We start from the raw sequence: 18,740 nt of genomic DNA, 5'->3' as shown, positions 1-18,740 counted from the left end.
TTGGTGCAGAAAATAGATCTTGATGATGATGTGGAAGATTCCGAGTGTTCACATCCCCCAAATGCCTTTCTGTGACCACCATGTCCCGCCTAACGGGGTGTTTGGGGAGCCCACAGAGCCTAAGCTGATGCTACCCGGCACTTGCTTCATAAGGAGCAGGGACAGTGAGAGCTTAGGGTCTATTTGGGAGCCTAGCATCCATGCCCTGAAGATGCTCTGTGATGCAAGGAGTGGCTCAGAGGAGAGGCTTCCAGGCAGAGCTGTTGGGTGGGGGTCTAGGGTGGTAATCTGGGGAATCCTTCAGATGAACTCTTATTTTGCACAACATCGTCCTGTGAGAACAACTCTCTCTGGAGCCCGTGACTTAGGGCAGTCTTTCCCACATAGTTCTTGTAGCACCAAGCCATTATTATGCACCACGGTAGTAATCATCACCATAATAATAACAACAGTCCATTTGTTCAGTCTCTTAACTTGGAAATAAATAAGATAGCTGATCCAGTGTGAGCTCCAGCTCTAGTCTATCTGCCCCATCATCACTTAATAACGATCACAGAGCCCCTCTGGGCACACGGCGCCCTGCCTGGCACTTGAGATATTAAATCCACCTATAAGCAGGGTATAATAATGCTGACCCTGCAGGGATGTTCCAAGAATTAATTCCTATGGGCTCTCCATTCCGCTTTTCTCCAACGCATTCAATCTTAGGAACCCAAGAGTTGGTGACGTTTATCCCATGAATTAAAACATTCCGCTGTTGCCCCTGGAACTCTTCATTACAATCCTGAGTCAATCAATGGCAGAGAGGAATACTATTTATTAGTTAAGTGGCTGCTATTGAATTCTTAATTTAAGTGGCTTTTAATTCAGTGTTTTCCTTGCTGCCCTTCATTTTGCCCTTGCTCATACAAATTTGCCCATTAAAGCCTGGTGTGGGGCCATGCTGATGCCTTTTATCATGATTTTGTTTTTTTTACTTTTTTATTTTCTGGAGAACAGTTTTCAGTGGAGAAGGCAAGATGCTCAGAGCAGACAGGGAGGCCAGACCACCAGGCCTAGGGCAGGCTTCGCTGGCATCTGCTGGGAGGAAGTGGATGGGCTGGGAGGAGTGAGTGCGTCAAATTGGCTTTTCAGATAAGGTCTTACGGCGAACGTGGCCTTCACTGGTGTCTTGTGCTTTGGTTTTGCCAACGGCGAACGTGGCCTTCACTGGTGTCGTGTGCTTTGGTTTTGCCAACGGCGAACGTGGCCTTCACTGGTGTCTTGTGCTTTGGTTTTGCCAACGGCGAACGTGGCCTTCACTGGTGTCTTGTGCTTTGGTTTTGCCAACTCAAAAACTTTTCTACAGTTCTCCCACCCAGATATGAGTCACAGAGCTGGAAGGCGAGATGCATAGAACTTCTCCCTGACTGGCAGGGGGCTCCAGAGTGGTGGCTGTTGTAGTCTGCCTTGATCTCCAGCATCTCCAGGAGGATACCCTGGCTGATCACAGCCACTCCTAGCGCATGTTGTTTTCAACAGCTTTATTGGATTATAACTGAATTACAGTAAACTGCATATGGTTAAAGTGGACAATTTGATAAGTTTAGACTTATGCATACACCCGTGACATCATCGCCACATCAAAATAATGGACATATCCTTCACCCTTAAAATTTTCTTATGTCCCCTTGTGATCATACCCTCCACTCATTCCCACCCTGGGGGAATGGGATGCTTGGTAGCAGATCTTCTGTCATTCCCAATTATTTGCATTTTCTAGAATTTTATATAAATCAGCGCATACAGCATGTAATTTTTCTATGCAGTTTCTCTCACTCAACCTAGTGATTTTGAGATTAATACAATTTATTGCATGTATCAGTAGCTCATTCATTTTTATTGCTGAGTAGTATTCCACGGTTCTTTATCCATTTGCCTGTTGATGGACATTTGGGCTGTTTCCAGTTTGGGGCTATTACAAATAAAGTTGCTATGAACATTCACGTACGAGTCTGTGTGGATATGTTTTCATTTCTCTAGCACACCTACCCCGGAAGGGAATGATTGGACTGTGTGGTAGTATATGTTTAACTTATTAAGAAATCGCCAAACTGCTCACGAAAATAGTTGTACCATTTTCTACTTCTGTCAGTGACACAGGAGAGTTCTAGTTGGTCTGTATCATCCTCAACATTTGGCATTCACAGTCTTCTTGTGTTCATCATTCTAATTGTTGAGGAGGGATATATCGTGGTTTTGATTTTCATGGCCCTTATAACTAATGATATGAACATTTTTCACGTGCTTATTTGCCTTTTTTTTTTTTTTTTTTTTTTTTGGTAAAGTTCTGTTCAAATCTTTTGCCCATTTTGGGGAGAGTTGTTTGATTTCTTCTTATTGAGCTTTGGGAGTTGTATACTTTGTATACAAGTTCTTTATCAGATATGTGGGTCACCAGGCTGGAGTGCAGTGGCATGATCTCGGCTCACTGCAACCTCTGCCTCCCAGATTCAAGTGATTCTCCTACCTCAGCCTCCTCAGCAGCTGGGACTATAGACACGTGCTATCACGCCCAGCTGATTTTTTGTATTTCTAGTAGAGATGGGGTTTCACCATGTTGGCCAGGATGGTCTCGATCTCTTGACCTCATGATCCACCCGCCGCAGCCTCCCAAAGTGCATGAGCCACCATGCCTGGCCCCACCTGGTATCATTTTCATTGTGCTTGAAGAATGTCCTTTAACACTTCTTATAATATGGGCCTTCTATTATTTCTTTTTTTAGCTTTTTTATGTATGAAAAAGTCTTTATTTACCTTTGCTTTAGAAAGGCATTTTTACCACGTAGAAAATTCCAGGTTGACAATTTTTTCTTTCAGTATTTTAAAGATATTTCTCCACTATGTTTTTGCCCACATTATTTTGAATGAGTGATCTGCTGTAATTCCTATACTTTTTTCTGCATGTAATATATCTTCCCCCTGCACTCACCCCAGTTGCTTTTAAGATTTTGTCTTTATTATTGGTCTTGAACAATTTGACTATGACATGTCTTGCTATGCTTTCTTCATATTTCTTATGTTTTAGTTATTGAGCTTCTTGGAACTTTGGGTTTATAGTTTTTTTTTTTTAAAAATCAACTTTAGCCAGGCGCAGTGGCTCATGCCTGTAATCCCAGCACTGTGGGAGGCCGAGGCGGGAGGATCACGAGGTCAAGAGATTGAGACCATCCTGGCCAACATAGTGAAATGCCCATCTCCATAAAATACAAAAATTAGCTGAGCATGGTGGTGCATGGCTGTAGTCCTAGCTACTCGGGAGGCTGAGGCAGGAGAATTGCTTGAACCTGGGAGGTGGAGGTTGCAGTGAGCTGAGATCGCACCACTGCACTCCAGCCTGGAGCCTGGTGACAGAATGAGACTCTATCTCAAAAAAAAAAAAAAAAAAAATCAACTTTAGTAATTTTCTGGCTAGTATCTTTTCAAATATTTTTTCCTATCCTCCAACTCTCTCCTTTCCTCTGGAGACTTTAATTATGCATAGAAAAAGCTGCTTGAAGTTATCCCCACAATGCACTTTTGCTCTGTACATTTTTAAAATTCTTTTTTTCTCTATGTGTTTCTTTTTGGATAACCTTTATTGCTATGTATTCAAATTCCTTATTATTTTTTGGAAAATAGGGGAGGGTGGAGGGAACAAAATCTTATCTGCTGTATTGGATTCTATCCAGCGTATTTTTCATCTGAAAAAAAGACAAAATTACAACACATCTGATTTAAAGATGTTAATTGGCTTTTATTTGCAATCTGGAATTGGGCAGCACTTCATTCTACAAAATAGAATGAGTGTTCTGATGAGCTTAGCAGAGGACGTTGGCAGGGTCAAAAAAGAGAACAAAATAACAAAAGCAAATTGGACATTTCAAAGTTACTTTTCTTGTAAAGGTTAAGGCAGAGAGGACTTCCTTATCATGCTAGCTAAAACCTCCCTATTTGGAGATTTGACTATGATCCCTCTCTTTTTCTCTTAATTTCTTGGAAGGTTAGATAAACAATGTAGTTTCAGCTTGGTGGTGTGGAACTTCAGTCTGAGTGACTCCATTTTGATTTGGTCTGCTGGGCCTAATGCAGGAACTCAGTCTAAACCAATGACCTCTTAGAAATGTCATTAGCCACGTTCTAAATATTGTAGTTTTTATCTCTAGAAGTTTGATTTAGTCTTTTATATCTTACTCTCTATATCTTAACTTTCTGAACATGTGAAATAGAGTTATAATAACTTTTTCATTGTCTTTCTCTGCTAATTCTAATTTCTCTTATTAGTTCTGGGTCCGTTTGGATTGATCGGCATTTTCTCCTTAATATGGGCCATATTTTCCGGCTCCTTTGTGCATCTGGTAATTTTGGATTGGATATCAGACATTGTGAATTTTATACTGTGTCCTGGACCTTTTTGTATTCCTTTAAATTTTCTTGAGCTTTATTAAAGGGCTCAATTAAGATATTTGAAATAGGTTGATGCTGCTTGACTTTGCACATGAGATTTGCTAGGTGGGACTAGATTCATGTATAGTCTAGGTATTAAGAGCTTTCTCAGTACTTTAGCCCTATGAACTGCGAGGTTTTCAAGTCTGGCCAGTGGGAACAGCATTGTTTTTGATCCTTGTGAGCATCATGAACAAACCATAATAGGTTCATTATCTGATGTGCATGACAAATCAGTACACTGAGATACTGGATTGCAGCAGAGAAAGGTTTAATCATAGGGCTGCTAAATTAGGAGATGGGAGGACTAGGGTTTTTAAGGGCTTTGGAATGGGCTGAAGTGTGAAGATTGTTGATTGGCCAAAGAATGCAGGGTGAAGTGGAAGCAGCACATCGTTGTCTGGGGTAAATACCTGGGGTTCGTAGTCAAGAAGATTGCAACATGGACACACACACATGGAGTGGGTTAAGGAGCAGAAAGTTTAATAGGCAGAATAAAAGAGAGAGGAGAGTAGCTCCCTCTCCCTTGTGAGAGAGGTGTCAGAAAAAGGCAAAAGCAGTGGATCACAGCAGATTTTATAGGCAGACTTGCAGAGGCAGACCCTGATTTACATAGAGCCTACAGACTTTCAACCAGGTGTGATGTTTATATAGCCCTGTGGGGGTGGGGGAAGGCTGGTCACCTCACCCTAATCTTATTATGCAAATAGGCTTTCCACTTAGCCGGGGCCATCTTGTCTGCTCCTTACAGTACACAGAGCTGGCAAAGAAAGAAGGGAAGATGGAGCCGCCATTTTGAACATGCCTCTTCCTAGGTAGCATTTTCCTGCTGGCATTCACCCATGCAAGCTTCCAGCTTGCTTGTTTACACCTGCAGCTTGATTTTACAGGCTGCTCTGTTAGAAGATTGTCTGGGGGCTGCTTTCATTAAAAAGGAAAACCTAACCAAGGAATCTGGTACCCTCACTATCTGCCTGAGTAATTTCTTCTTAACACCTATATCAAAGTCATGGGACAAGGTGATGAAGAAAGTGTATTCTCATGAGATTCACGTCTTCTATGGGGGCCTTCAGACTGGTTGGCATCAGCTGTTTTGCCGGAATTTGGGATCTAAAAAACAACTTAAACAATTTTTGAGCCGCCACCTATTGGAACAATGGGGATGCAAGTGGTCAGTATCTAGCGCTACTGTGATTTCAGTTACAAGGAAGTGGGTCAAGGTACAGCTTGATTAATGCTTAATTATAAATTTCTTTTCAAAATTCTTGTTAACTCTATGAGGACAGCTTCAGTACTATTTCTTTTAACCCTTTTTGGGTGGTTCTTTTCCTGGCCTTGAATCTTTTCCTGACATGTTGGCACTAATCAGTACTCGAATGATGACTTGAGATGAGCCCTCTGCGTATCTCTGAGGTTCTTTCTCTTCTTTCTGGTGCTGTGTCCTGTGATCTTTAACTGCCTTGATATCCCTGGATGCTCCGCTCTGATCTCAGGGAGAATGCTGGTGTCTCTGTTCTCCCTTCCTGCTCTGTGGCCTGGACACTCTCTCAAGGGTATAGTTTGGGCAATTGCAAAGCCCACATTATTTTTTTCTCATCTCTCAGGCATCACTGTCTTTCAGTGCCTCAGTCTGGTGTCTTCAAAACTGTTGTTTTACATATATTGTCTAGTATTTTTATTGTTTCAGGCCTGAGGGTAAATCCAGTCTTTGTTTCTCCACCTTGGCTGAAAGCAGAGGTCTGCCCCGGATCTTTATTTTTTTAAGTATTTTTTAAGGTATGTATTTCACCTTGACTAGATCCCTGGCACGTGAGGGTATTTTTTTTTCCTCTTTTTCTCTCTTGTTTTCAATCCCTCTTCCCCCACAACTGCAACAGTGTTGGAGCCCTGGAAGGCTCTGCCTATTCACGCACAAGGATCTGAGTAAATCCTATCTGTCCTTAAAGGGCCAGCTCAGGGCACTGCTCCAGCAACCTTTGCGCTACTCTAAGTCCAAGCATATCTCTTGCCCCTCCTCTCTACTCTGTAGGTCTGGAATTTATCTAGCACTTAGCATACAATCTTTTCAATATTGACTTTGTACATGTTTGTCTTTCTCTAAGCTGGATGGATCTTTAAGGAAAACACTGGTGTTCATCATCTCCCTATATATCACCTTAAGAGGCAGTCACCCCAGATCTCTACATTCATCACAGAAACAGAAATTCCACTAATAAATGTCAGGGACTGCCTCCTTAACCTTGGTGCTCTCTTTCCCTCCCACTTTCAGCATTCTGGCTTATTCCATGGGTGGAGGAAGAAGCAAGGTTGGCCGGGTGGGAAGGGAATGGCATCAGTGTGAGGTCATGCCACATCATCCAGAATGCCAGCTCCACACCGAGGTGACACAAACACAGGATTCAGCGATGCAGCTGGAGGAAAGAGAAAGACCCACGTGGCTCAGACTACAAACAAAAGCGGGGCAGGTGCGAATACAAAGCCGGGACCTGGAGGGAAATGCAGATACACCTGGGTGCACACCACCGGTGACCGCAGAGAGCGAAGGCAGGGAGAGAGGAGCCATGCCCCATGAGGGATTTTTTAAAGTCCTACTTTAAGAACAAGGAAGCAGGCCTAGAGAGAGGAAGTAACTTTTCCAGTCACAAAAAGAGTCAGTGGCAAGAGGAAGAACTAAGATATTTTCAGGCCCTAATGTACTTGCCATTGTGTCACACTCGCCGTACAAGTTGTCTCAACTCAGAATACCTTAACAATGCACTATTCTCTCCATAGTGCTATGAAGAAATGGAAGCTCAGGAAGGTGGATAAACTTTCCCAAAGCCACACAGCTCAAAACATGTTTTGACCCCTCGGTTGTGTCCAAAGCCAGTAGTGCTTTGCAACGCAGCCTCCCAGTTCTTCTAGCTTATAGTAAGTGCTGCTCTTTTCAGTTCTTTTTAAAAGTTTACTTGTTCTTTCATTAATTCATTCTCTTAACAAACATTTATTGATTACTTTTTCTGTATCAGTCACAATATTAAGTGCTGGATAAAAATATGGGCAAAAATAAATGAAGCAGTGTCGTTGTCTGGGGTAAATACCCAAGGTTCATCATCTCACACCAGGGAAATTGAGGGCGTAGACACACAAGAAGTGAGTTTAAGAGAAGAGGTTTAATAGGCAAAAGAAAGAGAAAAGAGAAGAACTCTCTCTCCTGCAGAGAGAGAGAGAGAGGAACACCTTAATGGGTCTTCCAGTTCCATGGTGAAATGCACAGGGTTTTATGAATGAGCTTGAGGAGGTGGTATCTGATTCACATAGGTCCAGAGAGGTTGGTCAGAGCAGGTGTGATGTTTGCATAGTCGGTGAAGAAGCTGTCCATCCCACCCTGATCATTTAGTATGTAGATGGGTTCTCTACCTGGCCAGCGCCATATTGTCTGTTCCTTACTGTACAAAGAAAAAGAAAGATGGAGCCACAATGTTGAACATGCCTAGTCCCAGGTGGACTTTTCCTGTTGGCACAGCTGCTGGCATTCACCTGTGCAAGATTCTAGCTTGCTTTTTCAGGCTGCTCTTTGTTAGAAATGATTTGGGGGCTGCTTTTTGTTGAAAGGAAAGGCTTACCAGGGACTCTTTTACCTGCACTATCTGCCTAAATAATTTCTATTTAGATCCTGCATCACAAGTGGTCCTTACTTCCCAGGGTCCCTTCCCTAGTATGAATATTAGAACTAAGAATACAAGTAAATGCTATCAACTATTTTATATGCTATAATAGGTTTGCTTGTTTTTTCAAACATTTTGTTTTATTTTATTTCCTTATTTTGGGGGGACAGGTTCTTGCTCTGTCATCCAGGCTGGAATGCAGTGGTGTGATCATGGCTCACTGCAGCCATAACCTCCTGAGCTCAAGTGATCATCGCACCCCAGTCTCTTGAGTAGCCAGGACTATACAGTCATGCCCAGTTAATTTATTTTTATGTTTATTTTTAGTAGACACAAGGTCTTGATATGTTGCTCAGGCTGGTCTTGAACTCCTGGGCTCAAATGATCCTCCCACCTCAGCCTCCCAAAGTGTTGTGATTATAGGCATGAGCCACTATGCCTGGCCAGATATTTTACTTTTAAACACATGCCAAAGTTTAAGTTCAAGCAAGTCACAAGAACAGAAGCATTAGTGGGTTAATTCAGAGATTGTATATATATAATTTCTATATTCTATATTAATTTCTATATTCCAATATATAATTTCCATATTCTCCTATAGAAAATTCTTATAGAAAAACAGGATGATTAGGTAATCACTGTTAGACTGGATACAATTTTTTTTAAAAAAGGATTGTTTCAAGATCATTAGATCCTGACTGACAGTCAGCTGAGCGGGTGGGTATCTGGCTTCCCAGAAGAGGTCTTAATCTCATTAAAGATTATCAGAAAATTGCTTAAGTATTTTATCAATGCTAATTTCTTCCCAGAAAGAGGTTGAAAATTACATCATGCAAAAAGGTTCTGTCCCATTCCAAGTTTGGGCCTTTTTTGTTGTTGTTGTTAAGTATGGGCACGTAATACAGTGGAGCAGAAGAGTGATCAGGTCAATTCCACCGTGAGGACAACAGTTAGTGATAATTGCTAGTTAGTAATAACTAGCATCATTTGAGTGTTAGATGGCTGGCACTGTTCCTTTCACTTGACAGATATTAACTCATTAGTGCTCACATAGTGCTATGAGGTAGGGGCTTTTTTTTTTTAATCCCCTTTCCTATAGTGGAGGAAAGTGAGGCACAGAGAGTTTAACTAATTTGCTCAAGGCCTCCCAGCTAGGATCTAGTAGAGAGATCAGGAAGGTATCACAAGGAAGGTGGGAGAATCTGTTCCCCAAGGGGATGATGGGGAGGAAAATATTCTGGGAAGACTGGACCTCCAACCCCATTCTATGCTATAAAGCTATGCTTGTTTTCAGAGATGTTGGGGGTTCTGGATCAGTGGAACAACTTGTCCCCCACATATGTCACTGGGGAAATCCATTTGGGCTTGTGCCTGGGTTTTAGAGTGTGGCCGACTCAAGTCCCAGCTGTGTTTCTAGACTACGTGTTCTGGTTTGGACAAAGTGGAGACTTCCCTCCACCTAACAGCTTTCAGACATATGAGCAAAACTTCCAGCCAAGGCAAAAACACAGTAGCTCTGCCAGCCATGCACAGGTGGATGGAGGGGTTTCCAGGGTAATTTTTGCTCTAGCCTTAGTGTTCCATCTCATTTTGTTTGCTTCTTCCTTTATTTGACATGTTTCTGCATTGCCTTTAAACTCCACAGCAGAGGGAGTGTTAAAAGTGGTGGCAAGAAGAGTCTTGCTGTTGTGTAAATAAAAGTAAAGATGATAAAGTTTTACAGGGCCATGTACAAATTGATAGTTGGTGCAGTGTTACTTCAGGCACAGGAAGAGCCTGCAGAATCTAACCTGTTAGAAATTGCAAGAGCTCCTGTGTGAAAATTTAAAGACAACATTTAAAAAATAATATTTCTTATGTCACCTATAAAATTCCACTAAACCCAATCCAACTATTATATTATTTTTACTTATTATCTCTTCTAAATGTAATACATGCTGGGAGTGTTGTCTGTGGGGTATGCCCACTATTTTGTATTCTGCTTATTTTCCATGACCAGTGGATCATAAACATTTTTCATGTTTCTGCATAATTATCATTTTAATGGTCACATAATATTCCATTGTGCAGAGGTACTGTAATTTATTAAACCATTCCCCTTAATGTTGGCCATTTATGTGTTTTCAGTTTGGGGCTTTTATAGATAACACTGCGGTGAGCATCTTCTTCCAAATAGCTTTTTGCTGCTGTTGAATTTCCATAGGAATAATTTCTAATAGAGGCATTACTAGTAAAGGACACAGACATGTATATGGCTCTTTCTCTTTATTGCTGAGTTGCTTTGCAAAAATATTATTTAATACAGTGTCATCACTCAGGAATGAATCTACTAGCTTTTTCTCAACTTCAGTAGCAGTTAGCAAAAGTTTTTTTCTAATTTGACAGATAACAGTATTTCAGCTTGCTTTAATTTACATGCCTTTGTTTACTAGTGAATATTATTATTTCTCCATGTATTTGTTTATATTGTATATAATATTCTATGAATTTTCTGTTTGTTTATTGTGGTCTTGGTATTCTTATAAATTTAAATGCACTCTTTGTAGGTGATCTTATAAATTTAAATGTACTCTTTACAGGTGATAGCTATAATCTGTTTTGTTTATTCAAATATTTTGTTGTCCTTTTTAATTTTTATTTTTATTGTAGAAAGCTTTATATTGTTATGTATGGGAATTGTCAATCTCTCAATCTGTGAGTACTTCTTATTTTTATGAAGAAGAAACAGTAATTTTTTAATGTATCTTTTGTTTTATATGCCTTTCATTTAATCATTTATTTAACATAGAGTTACCAGGTACATTTTGTGGGCCAGATATTCTTCTAGGTTCTGAGAATCTAAAATTTTCATCTTCGAGGAGGTTACATTTTATTGAGAAGAGAGACAATAAGCAAAAACATAACTAATATTCAAGGCAGCAATAAATCTTATAAAGAAAAAAAGCATAGCCAGAGTACAAACAATGACCAGGGAAAGATTCAGTGTTCAGGAAAATCCACTGACAAAGTGACATTTGAGATAGAGAAGACAGGGCCACTATCGAAAGGTATGATTCAAGCAGACCTGGATGAGATGACAGAGGGAACAGAAAGTGCAAAGGCCCTAAGATGGGAACATACGTGGCATGCTGAGTGTATTAGTTTGTTCTCACACTGCTATAAAGAACTACCTGAGACTGGGTAATTAGTAAAGAAAAGAGGTTGAATTGACTCACAGTTTGCATGGCTGAGGAGGCCTCATGAAACTTACAATCATGGTGAAAGGCACCTGTTTTAGTCTGTTCTCAAGCTGCTAATAGAGACATACCTGAGGCTGGGTAATTTATAAAGGAAAGAGGTTTAATGGACTGCAGTTCCACATGGCTGGGGAGATGTCACAATCATGGCAGAAAGTGAAGGAGGAGCAAAGTCACGTCTTACATGGTGGCAGGCAAGAGAGCTTGTGCAGGGGAACTCCCATTTATAAAACCATCAGATCTCATGAGACTTATTCACTACCACAAAAATAGTATGGGGGAAACCACCCCATGATTTAGTTATCTCCACCTGGTCCCACCCTTGACACATGGGGATTGTTACAACTCAAGGTGAGATTTAGGTGAGGACACAACCAAACCATTTCAGCACCTCTTCACAGGTCAGCAGGAGAGAGAATGAATGCAGGAGAAACTATCAAACACTTATAAAACCATCAGATCTCAGATCTTGTGAGAACTCACTATCATGAGAACAACAAGAGGGAAACCACCCCTATAATCCAGTTACCTCCACCGGGTCTCTCTCTTGACATGTGGGGATTACGGGGATTAAATTCATGGTGAGATTTGGGTGGGGACACAAAGCCTAACCATATCACTGACAAACAGGGAAAGCCATGTGTTTGGAGTGGAGCAGAAGTGGTAGAGAATGGAAGAAAACAAGGTTGTTACCAGATGGTATGGGACCAAACACACTGGATTTAATCTGAGGGAGATGGGAAGCTACTAAGTTGAGAGGGCTTGAAACAGACATCCTACTTACAGTTTAACAGGATCACTAGATATTTTTATATTTGAATCATTTTGGCTGATTTAACTTTCCAGATATGTAATCACATCATATACAGGAGATGTTTTTGTCTTCTTTTTCAACATTTATTTTTCTTGTGCTGTCTTTATCTTTTTTTGTTGATGTTGTTTTTAAAAACTTTCAAGACAATGTTAAATAATTATATTTTTATTAATGATTTCAATGACAATGATAATAGTAGGTATCTTTGTATATTCTGAATTTAGAGGAATTATTGCTAATTTAATTTAAATGTGGATGCTCCATGCTGTTAACAGGAATTCTTTTTAATTCTAGTTCTTAAATTTTTATTAGGAATGGTTATTGATTTCTATAAAATACCTGTTAAGTATGCACTAAAATTATAAGATGCTTTTCCTGCTTAGTGTCTTGGTATGGTATAGCCTATTAATAGAAGCTCTTATATGAGGTAATACTTGCTTGCAACTCTGGGGTAATCCCCCTTTGTCATGGTATAATTTTAGTGTATATATCATTGAGCACACTGCTATTCTTTTATGACTGTATTGTGTTCATGGTCAGCTCAGCCTAACCTCCTCTATCCCTGACTTGGTCCTGTCCTGAGTGTGGTTCAGAGAGCCGTGGGGCATAGGTGACCAGGCATAGGCCAGGGTGTATGTGCATGTGGTGGTTGTCAGGGAGGTGGGATGGGGAGTTGCCAAAGCACCTAATGATTTCACCTCATCACAGCCTCAAGCACGATATGATGTCTTATCCTTTTAAGTTTTAGTTTTATCAAGATATGTATGCCTATAATTTAAAGAATCAGAGAGTTTAATTAAAGTTATTGCAGAAAATAGCAGTCCTGTTTCCACCCTACCTTATTTTCTATTTACCAGAGACAACTACTTTTTTGTTTTCTAGCTGTGTTTCTATTTTCTTTAACTCTAAGTAACAGGCTTATACAATTATTTGTCATTTTTCTATTTTAAGCTTTATTATTAACTGACTTCCTACTCTGGAAGATGACAGTTTAGCTCCCTTTACCCCATATTCACCTGAGAAACACAGTCCCAAATGTCCTCTTTATACCACAATTGTGATTAGATCCAAATTTAGTGTTTACAGTATATTACTGTGAAAATGTACTTTGGTCACATCTGAGCTATATGATTCCTTTTAGGCACAATTTTTGTTTTCTGGGATTCATAATTGTTTTTTGTTTGTATGTCTGATGCTTAGTTTTCTATGTATTTATCAATAATTCCATCTCCAACATTCCTTAATTGGATAAATACCTTCCCAATCCTTTCAAATACATCAGGCAATCTGTCAGTTTTATCTCCTTGTTGAAATCTCTCTGGATACTTCTGACCTACTCCATTTTTGTCTGATTGCTTTCTGGAGCACAGCTCTCAGCCTGGGCTCAACTGGCTCTGGCATTCTAGGAATTCCCCCTTCCTCTCTTCCATTTGGATGTCCTGTTTCCTGAATCTGAAATCTGTTCCTTTCTTAGTGTGCCTCCTTGTTTTGATGGAGTGCATGCTTCAATAACTTTATGAAAAAAGATGCTTGAGATACTTTCTTCTTCTTTTCCTCTATTCCTCTAAATTTTTTTAAACTCTTGAACATATATGACATAGAAAAGTACATAACATTTATTTTTTCTTATTTTTTGGTGTCTTAATCTATTTTTTGCTTAAATCGGTTTTAGGGGAACAGGTGATGTTTAGTTACATGGAAAAGTTCTTTAGTGGTGATTTCTGAGATTTTGGTTCGCCCATCACCTGAGCAGTGTACACTGTACCCCATATGTAGTCTTTTATCCCTCACTCCCCTCCCACCCTTCCAGAGTCCCCGAAGTTCATTTTAATATTCTTATGCTTTTGCAACCTCGTAGCTTAGCTTCCACTTATAAGTAAGGATATACAATGCTTTGTTTTCTATTCCTGAGTTACTTCACTTACATAATGGTCTTCGACTCCATCCAGGTTGCTGTGAATGCCATTATTTAATTTCTTTTTTTGGCTGAGTAGTATTCTGTGGTATATACATACTACATTTTCTACTTGTTGATTGATGGGCATTTGGGCTGATTCCATATTTTTACAATTGTGAATTGTGCTCCTCAGGGGAAATGCTCTCAACTTTTCCCCGTTCAATATAATATTGGCTATGTGTTTGTCATAGATGGCTTTTATTACCTTCAGGTATGTTCTTTCTATGCAGATTTTGCCGAGGTTTTTAGTCATAAAGGGATACTAGATATTGTCAAATGCTTTTTTCTGCATCTATTGAGATGATCATGCAATTTTTGTTTTTGATTCTGTTTACGTGGCATATCACATTTATTGACTTGCATATGTTAAACCATTCCTCCATCCCAGGTATGAAACCCACTCAATCATGGTGTATTGTCTTTTTGATATGCTGTTGGATTTGGTTAGCTTGTATTTTGTTGCATCTATACTTGTGCATCTATATTAATCCGAGATATTGTTCTGTAGTTTTCTTTCTTTTTTTTTTTTTTTTTTTTTGTTTTTTTCTTTTTTTGGTTTTCATATTAGGGTGATACTGGCTTCATAGGATGATTTAGGGAGGATTCCCTCTTTCTCTATCTTTTGGAATAGTTTCAATGGGATTGGTACCAATTCTTGTTTTAGTATCTGATCGAATTCAGCTATGGATCTATCTGGTCCTGGACTTTTTTTGTTGGCAGTTTTTTTTATTACCATTTCAATTTCACTGCTTGTTATTGGTCTGTTCAGATTTTCTATTTCTTGCTGGTTTAACATAGGAGGGTTGTATATTTCCAGTATTTTATCCATTTCCTCTAGGTTTTCTGATTTGTGCACATAAACATGTTCATAGTAGCCTCGAATGATCTTTTGTATTTCTGTGGTATCAGTTGTAGTATTTCCTCTTTCATTTCTAGTTGAGCCTATTTGGATCTTCTCTCTTTTTTTCTTGGTTAATCTTGCTAATGGTCTATCAATTTTGTTTATCTTTTCAGAGAACCAGCTTTTAGTTTCATTTATCTTTTTTACTTTTTTAATTTCATTTAGTTCTGCTTTAATCTTGGTTATTTCTTTTCTTCTACTGGGTTTGGATTTGGTTTGTTCTTGTTTTTTTAGTTCCTTGGGGTATGACCTTAGATCGTCCATTTGTTCTCTTTCCGACTTTTTGATGTAGGCATTTAATGCTATGAACTTTCCTCTTAGCACTGGTTTTTGCTGTATCCCAGAGGTTTTGATAGGTTGTATCACTATTATTGTTCAGTTCAAAGAATTTTTAAATTTCCATCTTGATTTCATTGTTGAACCAATGATCGTTCAGGAGAAGATTATTTAATTTCCATGTCTTTGTATAGTTTTGAGGGTTCCTTTGAGAGTTGATTGCCAATTTTATTCTACAGTGGTCTGAGAGGGTACTTAATATAATTTCTGTTTTCTTAAATTTATTGAGACATGTTTTATGGCCTATTATATGGTCTATCTTGAAAAATGTTCCATGTGCTGATGAATACAATACATACTCTGCAGTTGTTGGGTAGAATGTTCTGTGAATATCTGTTAGTCCATTTGTTCTAGGGTATAGCTTCAGTCATTGTTTCTTTATTGACTTTCTGTCTTTGTGACCTGTCTAGTGCTGTCAGTGGAATATTCAAGTCTCCCACTATTACTGTGTTGCCATCTGTTTCATTTCTCAGATCTAGTAATAATTGTTTTATAAATTTGAGAGCTCTAGTGTTAGGTGCATATATATTTAGGATTGTGATATTTTCCTGTTTAGTCCTTTTATCATTATATAATGTCCCTCTTTGTCTTTTTTAAACTATTGTTACTTTTTTTCTTTGAGACTGAGTCTCACTTTGTCGCCCAGGCTGGAGTACAGTGGCAGGATCTTGGCTCACTGCAACCTCCTCCTCCTGGGTTCAAGCAATTCTCCTGCCTCAGCCTTCTGAGTAGCTGGGATTACAGGTGTGAGCCACCACACACGGCCAACTGTTGTTACTTTAAAGGCTGTATTGTCTGATATAAAAATAGCTATTCCTGCCGGGCGCGGTGGCTCAAGCCTGTAATCCCAGCACTTTGGGAGGCCGAGGCGGGTGGATCACGAGGTCAAGAGATCGAGACCATCCTGGTCAACATGGTGAAACCCCGTCTCTACTAAAAATACAAAAAAGTAGCTGGGCATGGTGGTGCGTGCCTGTAGTCCCAGCTACTCAGGAGGCTGAGGCAGGAGAATTGCCTGAACCCAGGAGGTGGAGGTTGCGGTGAGCCGAGATCGCGCCATTGCACTCCAGCCTGGGTAACAAGAGCGAAACTCCGTCTCAAAAAAAAAAAAAAAATAGCTATTCCTGCTCATTTTTGATGTCCACTGCATGGAATATCTTTTTCCACCCCTTTACATTAAGTTTATGTGAGTCCTTCCATGTTAGGTGAGTCTCTTGAAGACAGCAGATGGTTGGTGAATTCTTATCCATTCTGCCATTCTGTATTTTTTAAGTGGAGCATTTAGACCATTTACATTCAATGTTAGTGTTGAAATGTGAGGTGCTACTCTATTCATCATGCTAGTTGTAGCCTGAATACCCTGTCTTTTATTTCATTGTGTTATTGTTTTATAAACCCTGTGAGATTTATGCTTTAAGGAGGTTCTATTTTGGTGTAGTTCTAGGTTTTTGTTACAAGATTTAGAACTCTTTTGAGCAGTTCTTGTAGTGCTGGCTTGGGGTAGTGAATTCTCTCAGCATTTGTTTGTCTGAAACAGACTTTATTTTTCCTTCATTTATGAAGCTTAGTTTTGCTGGTTACAAAATTCTTGGCTGATAATTGTTTTGTTTAAAGAGGCTAAAGATAGGACCTTAATTCCTTCAAGCCTGTAAGCTTTCTGTTTAGAAATCTATGGTTAATCTGATAGGTTTTCTTTTATAGGTTACCTGATGCTTTTGCCTCACTGCTCTTAAGATTATTTTCTTCATCTTGGCTTTAGATAACCTGATGTCTATGTGCCTAGGTAATGATCTTTTCATGACGAATTGCCTGGGTGTTCTTTGATCTTCTTGTATTTGGATGTCTAGATCTCTAGCAAGGCAAGGGATGTATTACTTGATTATTCCTTCAAATAAGCTTTCCAAACTTTTAGATTTCTCTTCCTCCTCAGGAACACCAATTATCCTTAGATTTGGTAATTTAATGTAATTCCAAACTTCGGGGTGGCTTTGTTCATTCAAAATGTTTTTTCTTTGTTGGATTGGGTTAATTCAAAAGCCTTGCCTTTGAGCTGTGAAGTTTTTTCTTCTACTTATTTGATTCTACTGTTGAAACTTTCAGGTATATTTTGCATTTCGCATTTCTCTGAGTGTGTCTTTCACTTCCAAAAGTTGTGATTGTTTTTTATTTATGGTATCTATTTCTCTGGAGATTTTTTTGTCCATATCCTATATTATTTTAAAAATTTCTTTAATTTGGTTTTCACTTTCTCAGGTGCCTCCTTGAATAGCTTAATAATCAACCTTCTCTATTCTTTTTCTGGAAATTCAGAGATTTCTTCTTTGTTTGGATCCATTGCTGGTGAGCTAGTGTGATACTTTGGTGGTGTTAAAGAGCCTTGTTTTGTCATATTACCAGAACGGTTTTTCTGGTTTCTTATCATTTGGGTAGATGATGTCAGAGAAAAGATCTGGGGCTCAAGAGCTACTGTTCAGATTCGTTTGTCCCACAGAGTGATCCCTTGATGTGATGTTCTCCCCCTTCCTCTAGGAATGGGGCTTCCTGAGAGCCAGACTACAGTGATCATTTTTGTTGTTGTTTGTTTGTTTGTTTTTTGACACGGTGTCTTACTTTGTCACCCAGGCTGAAGTACAGTGCTTGTTATTTCTCTTCTGCGTCTAACCATCTAGCAGACCTACCGGGTTCTAGGCTGGTACTGGGGAGTGTCTGCAGAGTCCCGTGATGTGATTCCTCCCCAGATCTGTCAGCCATGGATACAAGCACCTACTCCAGTGGAGGTAGCAGGGGAATGAAGTGGACTCTGAGAGTCATTGGTTGTGGCCTTATTTAGTGCACTGGCTTTCTCAAATGCTGGTTGTGCTAGCAGTTGATTGGCCTGCAGCCAGGAGGTAGTGCTTTCAAGGGAGTGTCAGCTGATACAATCTTGCCCTAAAGTCTCCTAAATAAGTATTTGGGTTTCTTAGGTGATGGGTGGGGCCATCAAGCTCCCAAGAGATTATTTCTTTTGTCTTCAGTTACCAGGGAGGGTAGAGAACAACCATTAAGTGGGGGCAGAATTAGGTGTTTCTGAGAGCAGACTCCCCTTGAGTGGGGCTTGCTGTAGCTGCTGTGGGAAATGAGGGGTGGTTCTCAGGCCAATGGAGTTATTTTTCCAGGGGGATTATGACTGCCTCTGCTATGTGATACAGGTCACCAAGGAAGTGGGGGAAAGCCATCTGACAGGCTTTGCCAAGCTCCCACATAGCCACGCCTCCTGCTGCAGCTTCTGTGCTGGTGTCTGCACTTCCTGTTCACACCTTGCCCCTATTCTGCCCAGGAAAACTTTGCATTCAGTTGAAATTATTACAAAGTTCAGCTGGAAGTCTCCTTCTCCCTGTGATCCTTC

At 39.8% G+C, this 18,740-nt stretch overlaps 2 protein-coding genes across 7 annotated transcripts in view; one reads left to right on the top strand and one right to left on the bottom strand.

Annotated features, from left to right (window-relative positions):
• ZBTB7C (zinc finger and BTB domain containing 7C) overlaps nt 1-18,740 on the top strand; it is a 367,127-nt gene that overhangs the window by 148,844 nt on the left and 199,543 nt on the right. For 3 of the 6 annotated variants that reach the window (XM_032259403.1, XM_032259399.1, XM_032259400.1), the window contains exon 3: nt 7,237-7,374. The exons of the other annotated variants lie outside the window; for them this stretch is intronic. The gene's annotated coding sequence lies outside the window, so the exon portion shown is untranslated. The remainder of the gene's footprint in view (nt 1-7,236; nt 7,375-18,740) is intronic. 6 annotated transcript variants of the gene reach the window in all.
• CUNH18orf12 (chromosome unknown C18orf12 homolog) lies at nt 6,593-7,234 on the bottom strand. Its single transcript, XM_032259408.1, is given in 5 exon segments — nt 6,593-6,857; nt 6,859-6,889; nt 6,891-6,963; nt 6,966-7,111; nt 7,113-7,234. Coding segments are annotated over 5 exon segments (531 nt in total). The 3' UTR covers nt 6,593-6,698.

Source organism: Sapajus apella, unplaced genomic scaffold, assembly GCF_009761245.1.
Source record: "Sapajus apella isolate SASKATOON/1434 unplaced genomic scaffold, GSC_monkey_1.0 scaffold109, whole genome shotgun sequence".
Taxonomy (NCBI): domain Eukaryota; kingdom Metazoa; phylum Chordata; class Mammalia; order Primates; family Cebidae; genus Sapajus; species Sapajus apella.
This window is presented reverse-complemented; position numbering and strand designations above follow the sequence as displayed.